Source organism: Penicillium odoratum (genome assembly GCF_028828045.1).
Source record: "Penicillium odoratum strain IBT 22623 chromosome Unknown utg000006l_segment0_segment0, whole genome shotgun sequence".
Lineage (NCBI taxonomy): Eukaryota > Fungi > Ascomycota > Eurotiomycetes > Eurotiales > Aspergillaceae > Penicillium > Penicillium odoratum.
Window position 1 is genome coordinate 3599262 of NW_026643148.1, and position 10487 is coordinate 3609748.

Below are 10487 nucleotides of genomic sequence, written 5' to 3' on the forward strand. Positions count from 1 at the left end.
AGCTTTTCGCAATCCTTTAAAGAAAGTGAATTCAGAAAGTCTCTGTAATCCTTTGTCTCGATCTCAAGATGCCTAAAAGGTGTGAATATAGTATACTTTCATGCCAACACATAAGATACACTCAGGGCTCTGGGAGCGCAGTCGCAGGATCATTGGTTGAGGGACTAGTCATCTCATTACCCCCCCCCCGCACGAGCCAGAGGCATATACCGAAAGTTTTCCTTCCAAATGGTATTCGAGGACGATCAAATGGTATACAAGCATGCAAGAGACCCTCTGTTTGATTGTGATATGAGCCCGGTTGCTTTGGAAAACGCCAAATTTTATTGCGTGGGAGATTATCGGTAGTCTGCTGCTTTGAAATGAGGCCAGATGACTCACCCAAAGTGGATATCTCGCAGACCAAGGATTCCGCTACGAGGGAGTGCAGCAGGAAAAGGGGTTTAATTTATTTGTTTGAATACGAAGTTCATTCATGATCTGTTTACTATACTCATGGTGAGATTCACCTGACCGTCTGAGACGACCCAATTCTACGCAATGGTACTGCCAACATCGATAGCACTCAATATAAAGATTAAAGTCAGGCGTCAGCGATGGAGTCAAGATTACAATTGTGTCTGCTCAAATACACTTTTTGCGTACTGTCTGGCACGCAGCGAGATGTACATTCAGCGTCAATGCGATGTTTAAAGCCACCGTACGCTGTAGTAAAGCTCTCATGCTTACTCAGCCGTGCGTTCTCAATCTGCTGATGGTATTGGCCTTCAAGTACCTTGGCGTATGTTTTGCGTCGAACGCCAGTGTGACTGCATTATCCTCGTCGTGCATCATTCATCCAAAAGGTGGCGGGCCTTCCCCGCTGAGAACTTCGGAGGTGAGCCAGGAATCCCAGTCAACGACGTCTTCTTTCTCAGACTGCAGACAGTCGGATTTGCAAATCGCATGCGTCTTTACTGGAGCTTCTGGGGGGACATTCACGTTCTGTGTAGCAAACAAATGTTTGAACGAAGCAGCTGCAAGACTTTTGTCAGTAGGGCTGGCAATCTGCTTCCACCGATAGACTTACCTGGCAGTTTGCTTTGGTCCATTTCTGGCACATCCGACAATCCTTGAACGGGCATGAGGGTTTTGCGGATTGAGAGAGAAGAGACTGGGAAATCTTGCTCGAGCATTTGTCGAGATAAAAAGGATGGACTTGGGAGTGCAGGTAAAGTCTAAATGAGGCGACATTCGGTTAACTGGTCATCAGACATTTACCATTCAATCTAGCGCACTTGTGGTTCAGACCTTATAGGCTGGGCTACCAGTCTTCCGATTTTCGAATGCATGTCCATTGAGTAAGCGGTTTCTTCAACTCTGATCGATATTCAACTGATTTAGAGAGATCTTTGATTACGATCGCAGAGGCCACTGAATAGAGTATCACCAGTCGGACCATGTTCAGCGCAGCGCTGCACCTAGCACGAAAAATCCCGAGTCGTATCTCATTTGAGTACACTTCGCGCCGAATGACGCTTCCGCTTCCTCAATCGACCGTGCTTGCGCAGCAGATTGACTACTCTCGAATGCTGCCCAAGTTATATTCAGCAAACACCGGTCTACACAGTGGAGCCCACAGAGCTTAGGAAGCTAGGTAAGGTCTACTCCAGAGGTTCCGTGTATTCTCTCGTCAGACGATATTTTGAAGTCCGTATGTAACGACCACATTTCGACAGTTTCAATTGGAAATAAGTCTGCCGTCCAACTTCCTTCCGCGAAGCCCCATTTCCAGGGCGGTCAAGCTCTCTCATCATACAGACCACGGAAGCAATCAGCCAGCTGTCGGAGATTGGGGTCAAGGTCAGTCTCAAGCTCCCGACTGATGAAGACAGGGATATCACCACACGAGCACATACCCTCGCACGCAAAGCAACAGAAGTGAACAGCGAAGTCAATCCCCCACCATGGGCGCAAGTCCAGCTCCGCGCGTCGGCATTGCGATGGGCTCGGGTGAATACTAATCAGCAACGGAAGGGCAACTTCCAGCTGCCCACCACTGGTCGGTTTACACGCCAGCTGGATTCAGCTCTCCCGGGACCCCACACGAAGACGCTGTATTATAGCCTGGTTCGGGAGAATGCATCGATACTAGCTCAACTCCGCACGGGACATGCCAGACTGAATGGATATCTTCACCGAATCGGCAAGACCGATAATGATATATGCGAATGTGGCGCCGAGCGTGAAACAGTCCCACATTTCTTGCTTCGATGCACACGGTGGAATGAACAGCGTTGCGTACTGACTGAAGCCGCGGGTCCGAGCCTCGGCAGTCTGTCGCAGATGCAAGGAGGTAAATGAGAGCGCAGGGGATGCGAGTGAACCGGGTGGTAGAGCATGGAAACCCGACGTCAAGATTGTCAGAGCCGTCATCGCGTTTGCATCGAAGACGGGACGACTGGCCCCGGAAGTATGGAGAGGAGCAAGGTCTGAATCGAATTCAGTATATAATTTATGCTATCATATGTACATAATCAACGGTGCAGCGCACACTAGCTAGGAGGCTACATACGATCCAAGGTCGTGAAAAGCCTGAGGGATTAAAGAAAAAATATAGAAAAACGAAAAAAAAAGAGGAAAAAAGAAAAGCCAGACTGTTACGCTTGCGAGATTCTCCTATTGGTTGCCTAGAAAACGATCCAAGTCACGGCCCAAGAGGAGCACCCGGCACCGAGGCATATAACCTAATTAAGTACATGGTGGAGCTCATCGAGCTGAGTAAGCTAGGCAAGGTCGATGTTCTCAAGGGATACGATATTTTGAGACTGGCCCCGTTTCATTGGTCAGATACCCAGTACCTGTCAATACCTCAAATTCCTAAAACCGACTGTGTGTACCAAATGGAGGTTGAAAGTCTCGGGGTTTCCGTTTCCCCGCACCGCCTGGCGGTAAGGAACATCAACAAAATGCGGACTTGCTGTCTCTGTGTTCCTCTATTTCGTTCACTTCAGCACCTTGATCAGATTATTCGTTTATTGCCTTTACAGAGCTCTTCGGTAGGACACATTAATACAACAAGTTCTCCACAATGCCTCATTGGTCATGCGAATGGGAGAGCTGTAGGAAACCAGCCGCGCAGAGAGCAGGAGATTGCTTGTTGTGCGATAGACACTTCTGTCGCACCCATCGCCGAGAGCCGTGGCACAAATGCCCAAAACCAGAGGTCTGTGATACACTTGCTCAAACATTAGCCATAACAAAATGCTCATGCTCATCTAATAGGAAAACTGGGAATCCTACTCTGCTCAATATGCAGCTACAGAAGCTCGCCACATAGACGAGCTATGCCTTCGAATAGATTGTGCTAAGTTATGTTCCCGTGCATCGATGCTCAGGGAAGGCATCTCATGTACTGTTGACTTGTCTCGCAAGAGCTTGTCTGCCATGATGGGAAACCAAAACTGCCACGCCGAGATTACCTTCGATGATAAAGTCAAGTGGCTCGCACGTTTTCGCCTCGCCAGAACTTCATCACCACCACGGGAAGTCCGTGATTGGATACTTCGAAGCGAAGCTGCCACCATGACGTACCTTCAGCAGTACACTTGCATTCCCACGCCCAAAATTTTTGACTGGGCATGCGAATCTGATCCAGAAAATCCTCTTGGGATTGACTACATTCTGATGGAAAAGCTGGAAGGCAAGCCTCTGAATTGGCAGACGACGACTCCTCACCAGAAAGAGAAGGTCATGCAGCAGTTAGTTGATATTTCTCTTGAGATTGATAGGAATCCTTTCAAAGCAATGGGATCACTTGTTTCCTCGACGGGACATGGTATTAGCCTTCAAGGTCTCGCACACCAATCGACATTCAGGGTAGGAAAGGGGCCACTCGGTCCATTCTCTTCCTCGCTTGAGGGCTCTCAGGCTATCCTCGAGTCCTACCTCACAATGATAGCTAGCGGCGAGATTGACCCTTGCTATCCGGTAGACACCTACCTGGTTCATCGATTTCGCCAGGACGTTGTTAACGCTCTTTTCAAAGACGTACCATTAGGCGACCAATTTTTTCTCAAGCACCCGGACGATAAGGGTGACCATATTTTGGTCAATGACTGTTTCGATATCGTGGGTATCATAGATTGGGAATGGACGCAAACTGTCTCCAAGGCGGAGGCATTCTGTTCCCCGTGTATGATGTGGCCGGTAGCTGAGTTCTACAATGGCTTTAATGAGCTAGCCGCGGATGAATTGCGGCTGGCTGCCATTTTTCGCGAAAGGGGCCGCGAAGATCTTGCCGTATGTGTCGACGAGGGCAGAAGGGTTCAAAGATTTTTCTTTGCTCTTGGGCCTGAAAGCTCTTTTTTAGATATGCAGGCACTTCCACATATTTTCGCAGGACTCCAGCGGGCCTTCAACTTTGAAGACGAGGAATGGGATGAATGGAAGATCAAGGCTCTCAAGAGATGGAAAGATGATGACTTACTCCTTGGCTTGTTGGAACTAGAATAAATCGAGAGGGCAGGCCGAGGTCAGAAGGCTTTACACAGAATAGAGATTGCAATCGCAATCCCAAACAGTAACGGAATAAAAATCTCTTACCTAAAGATTTATTTTCATAGCGGTCAATCTGTCTTCACAAGATGTCTATGAATATACAATTTTCCCTGTGCCTTATGTAGTGAGCTGCATTGTGATATTATATTATTGTTTGTAACGCTAGTTCAGTAGCGTAAGCATAATCGCCAGATAGGTTGATGAAGCAATGGGATCGTGGTGAGAAGGCAACAATGATGGGTTTTTAACGACTTTACTGTTTTCACCTTATTATTGCAGGTTTCAATCTAATGCATACTATCCAAGGATGCCTGATGCACCATTCATTAGCCACAATATTACCAATAGAACCCATGGGCGATAAGAAAGCTGTACAACAATATCAAATTGAATGACACGTAAGCTACATAGCCCGCTAGTGTATTTGTTGTCTACCTTAGCTGCAATCGTCTAAATACATGATTTCATTGGCCATTATCTTGTCTCTTAGCTGCTTGTTTTCCCGCCTTCAGGTTGAATCGAGTGAAGGCTGAATCGAGTGAGGGCTTCAGACAGCTTTACACTTCTCACTGTCACTTGCAACATCGGGAACCTGAATCCGGGCTCGGTTGATGTCGAGTTCCATAGCAGGTCTTTGCTGGGATCCGGGGGGTTTATCTTTACTTGTGTTAGGAGGAAGTTGAACACTCGCGGGCAGAAATGAAACTCACGACTGCTACAGTAGCGGCTACCACTCAAAGCCCATTGGGAACATCCGGCCTGTGCGCATTTTTCGGCCATTTTGCTTACCAGGTAGAAGTTGATCTTTGTAATTGGTTTCTAGAGCACGCTGGAAGGAAGGAAGAGGTTGGAGAAGATGCAATAAAAGAAAAAGAGTTGGCGGAAAAGCCAGGCCTTATATGATTAAGCCGCGTGGTCATGTTTTCTTATTTGTCTCCGCATTGAACTGGGTATTGGATCTTCTTCTCAATCGCTCCGGTCCATGTCATCCACTCGTGCCCTGTTGCATAAGCCAGCTCGCATCTTGAAACCAGTGGCGTTTCCGAAAGATCCATGGAATATGGACACGAAGGATTTCATCCCAGAAGAGACCAGGAACGTGCGGTGCGAAGTAGTGTAACGATTGGAGTCCGCATGAGTCTGTGCCTTTGGCTGCAACGAGCCCAAGTCATTTGTAGCCAATCAAACCGGAGCACGGGCCTTTCCCCGCTTTAGTGCTTCCTCGGCTTTGGCTTCGGAGGCGTGAGACCGTCTAAAAGAATGGACGTATCATAAAAGAGTCCAACCAGTAGCTCTCGAGACAGCCTTGAAGGAGAAGCAGAATGTTGCAGACGACAAAAGAAGTGGGCGAGCACGTCGATCAATAATGCCAGCTAGGATGCCATCAACTTGGAGTGGGATTTGAAACCCCGGTCGATTGATAACACTACGTATTACACCACTGTGCTTCATCACCAAATCAAAGCAGACTCTGATCTGGCTCACAATATTATGGCTAAGAGACGAAAGGTATCTCTTGCAGCCTTCCTCTCTGGGTTGCATATCAGCCTGAGTAATTATCTCTCGCTCAATTGATTGATGAGCCACAGCGTGCTTTTCATGGCTGCAAATCCTGAGGTAGAAACAAAAATGTTAATCAAATAAATAATAACTGATAATCAGTGACCTTGAGAACACAATCTCAAAGGCTACAGTACGTGATAGCTAAACATAGATTAATTCTAAAGCGTGACCCGTCACATGCGCAAGGCCGTGTATGTCCGCAGGGGTCCGCAGTAGTTGCCAGGCAGGGGTGTGTCAGGCTAGGCAATTAGGTTGCCCCTATATGACCTTGCTTGGCCAGATCAATGCTACCTTAGACCGCCAGTGAGGGTGGGCGATTTGGCCAATGAGATTGAGGGGACGTAATAAATCCGCGTACTTTTGCGGATAGATACGGACTATTGTGTATCAAGGGAGAAAATGGTATCTGTAGCGCAGGCGGCATAACCAGATGGACGGAAACTTGATTGAACAGTGCAAGAATTTCAGCCGCGAAAATCATTGCCCCGAGGTAGTTGTTCCTTCCTTGTGTTGCCCTGTAAGTAATGAACAAGATGTGATCGATCCAGTGGCAGATGGTGCAGATTGCAGCCCTGTTATTTGTACCACACCGGATGATTTCAAGTCTTTTGAGAAATGGGCTTCAAAGCCCCAGATCAAAACAATTTTGGAAACGTATGAGCCACAGCCTCCCCTTCCATTTTCTCTTCAGAAACATCTGACACGAGTATAGCTGGGACAAAGAAACTTGTAAATACAAGATCGCCGAATCGGTGGAGACCAGCAGTGGTCTGGAGGACTATGCCGAATATGCATTTGTTGTCCGTGAACGCGTTGGTGCGCTATACTTTCTCCTGGCAGACTAAGAACATACTAATGTTACTGACAGACCGAAACTCGGAGGAAGTGACGCCGTACATAGACATCAAATCGGAAGACCTGCGTGACATACTTCGTGAGGTGCTGCACGACGTCAAAGCTATTAGTCTGATGGAGGACAAGCCATCGGTAATAAAGACATAGTTTTACCCGAAGAACATCGCTGACCAATGTAGATCGAGCAAAATATTCTTTTCCATTTCCTCCCTGAGCTCGAAGAATGTGCGGATAACACAGAAACCGGTCCGGACAATGTATCAGCACATGCGCAGCATCTCCGCCTGCTGGTCAATCACCTCGAGCGCGCATACGCTCCTATCTTGCAGCGTCTCGAGTCAATGTGGCAGCACGGACAGATTACGTATGACCTTCTTTGGGCACTTTTCAAGCCTGGTTGCCACATCTATACCACATGCATTGGCACAAACGAGCCACGATGTGTCATATTCGACGCAGGGGAAGAGGTAACACGAAATGACGAGACGTGGTTCAATCTCGAATGCCGATTCATTGACTATGACGGCGTTATATTTGGGGAAGCCGGAATCTTTCTGCGCGTGCCAAAGTTCCGAGGGTCAAAGTATATCGCGACTCTTGAGGCTTATCCTCTCCACCACCATGCGAGCCACGAACAGGTCCAAAAAGACCTAGTCGAGAGAGGCCAAAGGTTTCGGGATTTTGCTGGCTCGCACATTCAGCACTGCAAAGGCAGCGCATTCTTTATGAACAAGGGTAAAGCTATCAAAGTTAACATCAACAGTCGAGTCGCAGTGGACGCCGTATTTTTCCATGAAATGCAGCCAAACTACTCCCGACCGTCACTCCGCGACATTAGAATGAAAGAAAAAGACGGCATTGCCGTCATTGACTTGGGTGCAATGTTCATGGAGGACCGTGAGCGAGAAAAAGAGAGAATGCGAGGAGACGGTGTGGATGCACAAAAGCTGAGCGAGGCCGATTTGTTAATCGCTTGTCCAACAGTTTGTTGTTTCAGTTTCAAGGAGAAAATGTTTTGTATGTGACACGATTATTAATGGTTTGAGGACTGGCTAACTTATTCCAGTGGAGTGCGCAGTTAGTGCTCTCAGGGACGTGAAATGGTCACCTGAATCATTTGACTGTTTGCAAATTCCGCCAGAGAACAAGACACTCCTCTTGTCAATGGCAAAGACTCGCTTGGGTCTGATACCGACATTACCTTTTGACGACGTAATTGACGGAAAAGGTCAAGGGCTCAACATCCTTCTGGAGTATGTCGGCAACTTGTTTATGCACTATCTTGACGCGTCCGTCCTAACATATCCTAGTGGCCCGCCCGGCGTCGGAAAGACATTCACGGTTGAAGCAACCTCGGAATATTTCAAGCTGCCTCTTTACTCGGTACGAGCCAATTATGCGCTGTTTGTGGCATCGCTAACTTCCTCAGATATCCCCGGGCGACCTCGCCGTCGACCACGGAGATTCTAATGCGCTTGAGCAACAACTTGAAACTGTATTCAAAATTGCTAAACACTTCAAAGCCGTGCTCCTCTTGGATGAAGCAGATGCATTCATGGAGCAGCGTACTTCTTACCACGATACTCACAATCGCATGGTGACCGTTTTCCTCCGAAAGCTGGAATATTACCAAGGAATCCTTTTCTTGACTTCAAATCGGGGTATTCAGTTTGATGATGCAATCCTCAGTCGGATCCATTTAATCTTCAAGTATGAAGGCTTAAGCAAGCCATCTCGCAGGGGTCTCTGGTCCACTTTTCTGAGTAGGGCACGTACAGTTCAAGGACCTGCCGTGGTTGAGGAGCACGACCTCCGACGATTGGAGGATTTAGATCCCAATGGACGAGAGGTGGGTTCCAGAGGGCTGCTGTGCACTTCTCACTTGCTGACTGAAATGGACTAGATCAAAAACATTGCAGCAATTGCACATGCTCTTGCCGAGGCGAACGCCAGCCACGTGAGCTATAAATACTTGGAGTTAGCCGCGGAATCGAATCAGAAATTTTCAAAGGAGTTTGGCAGAGAGAGGCCTGCTGATGGAATGTATGTCTAACAGCATACCTGGGAAATTCATGCGGATAATTCGGTTCCGCAAAGTAGTTGGGCGGTTGGGCGCTTATCTCGATATTTTTGGTTAGTACACGACAGTCCATAATATCGATTCTGAGCTTCATAATCAAATCAATGTTTTCACTTCATCCTTGGCATCACATTAAGGTCAAGTCCGAGAGCCAGAATCGGATATCAACGCATATAGAATCGTATACCACCTGAGACTAGTAGATGATGTGGAGCATATGAGCATCGTGAATGCTAATAGGTAGAACTGTTCATCGATCCATGCGGATGCGGCCCAGAGATGCTACATGCTTGTTTATCATGCGTTATTGGATTGCTGGATCAATTCTTTCTTCACACGAGGACGTCCTGAGTCACCTATGCCTGGTTAGCGTAGTCGTTGCCCATGGCTCGCGGCCGCTGAAAAGTTGGTTGACATTTCCATGTGGAGTGATAGTCAATGATTAACGCTCGCAAAAATTTTTACCTTCACAAGACATTGTCACGCCGAAGATCTTCGTGGATGAGCCCCAAAGCACGATTTCCTTCTTCGATTCGTGTATTTCTTGGGGGAATAATAGTTCGCGCTGGAATATCAGGTCGATGGTGGTCCATAATATGAGCACATGCGAAAGAGGCACAGCTTTGGACAGCCTGGCGAACAAAAGAGCCAATGGCTCGGAAGTTCATGGAGGGGCGAGGCTGATGAACACGACTGATCTGTACAGTCCTTTGCAATTCAGTATAAAAATGGCCATTAAAGCTGGCAAATGTGGCTCAAATTTGCCCTGACTCCTGACTTTTTGTTCTTCTGAACATTCGACTTTGGACATCATCACTTCCTTTCCGTTGTTTGCCACCCCTACCTGCAACACTCTTCCCGGGTAAGAGTGATTCCACTCTGCGAAAACATTCGAAAATTTTCTACTCAGCAATATAATGAGGTTTTATTCTTTGAAGCCCAAAGTCGACTTGTCTTCAGCAGAATGCAGGCCATGTCCATTCGTCACGCGATATGGTTGCAACGAAGTGTTCCCCAGGCCTAACGATTTGGAAAGATGCATACTCTCCACTAGGGGTGGCTCTGCCAGGACCAAGAGTCTCTCGATACTGCTGGAGACGGCATAGTTGTTTCAATTGAGATAGCAAGGGATAGCACCTTCCATAGCACCTTCCATAGCACCTTCCATAGCACCTCCCGGCCTTCGGCCCTTCATGCCCCCAGAGCTCGAAAAATGACTGGTGTGACCAAGCCCTGGTGCGTCTCCTCTTCTGAAATTTAGAGTTCCATTGAGCCCTGCCGGCCGACTTAGCCAGCCGGTGGCCGCATTTCATAGCTGCCTCGATGCACCGATAGGTGGCTCAAACTTATACAAGCCGAGCACGCCGACTGCGTGAATCGGCTTCCCACCAAATACTGGCCATTTCGTCTCCCACATTTGGACTGATTCGCTGCGCTTGTTTGCATTGAA

General features: G+C 47.7%; 5 protein-coding genes across 5 annotated transcripts; 3 read left to right on the forward strand and 2 right to left on the reverse strand.

Annotated features, from left to right (window-relative positions):
- Positions 1–834: 834 nt before the first annotated feature.
- Positions 835–1175, reverse strand: N7520_009726 (uncharacterized protein; the record flags this gene model as incomplete). Its single annotated transcript, XM_057143660.1, has 2 exons — positions 835–1016; positions 1070–1175. 2 exons carry the CDS (start codon positions 1173–1175, stop codon positions 835–837), a joined length of 288 nt encoding a protein of 95 aa, XP_056992948.1.
- Positions 1176–1439: 264 nt separating this feature from the next.
- On the forward strand, positions 1440–2343 carry N7520_009727 (uncharacterized protein; the record flags this gene model as incomplete). The annotated part of the gene is made up of 3 exons (XM_057143661.1): positions 1440–1608; positions 1677–1693; positions 1801–2343. 3 exons carry the CDS (start codon positions 1440–1442, stop codon positions 2341–2343), a joined length of 729 nt encoding a protein of 242 aa, XP_056992949.1.
- A 1086-nt stretch (positions 2344–3429) lies between these two features.
- Positions 3430–4494, forward strand: N7520_009728 (uncharacterized protein; the record flags this gene model as incomplete). The annotated part of the gene is made up of 1 exon (XM_057143662.1): positions 3430–4494. The coding sequence occupies one exon, from the start codon at positions 3430–3432 to the stop codon at positions 4492–4494; it is 1065 nt and encodes a 354-aa protein (XP_056992950.1).
- Positions 4495–5086: 592 nt separating this feature from the next.
- Positions 5087–5319, reverse strand: N7520_009729 (uncharacterized protein; the record flags this gene model as incomplete). The annotated part of the gene is made up of 2 exons (XM_057143663.1): positions 5087–5196; positions 5250–5319. 2 exons carry the CDS (start codon positions 5317–5319, stop codon positions 5087–5089), a joined length of 180 nt encoding a protein of 59 aa, XP_056992951.1.
- Positions 5320–6532: 1213 nt separating this feature from the next.
- Positions 6533–9010, forward strand: N7520_009730 (ATPase AAA-type core; the record flags this gene model as incomplete). Its single annotated transcript, XM_057143664.1, has 7 exons — positions 6533–6756; positions 6815–6918; positions 6971–7089; positions 7137–7974; positions 8024–8340; positions 8387–8806; positions 8861–9010. 7 exons carry the CDS (start codon positions 6533–6535, stop codon positions 9008–9010), a joined length of 2172 nt encoding a protein of 723 aa, XP_056992952.1.
- Between the last annotated feature and the right edge of the window lie 1477 nt (positions 9011–10487).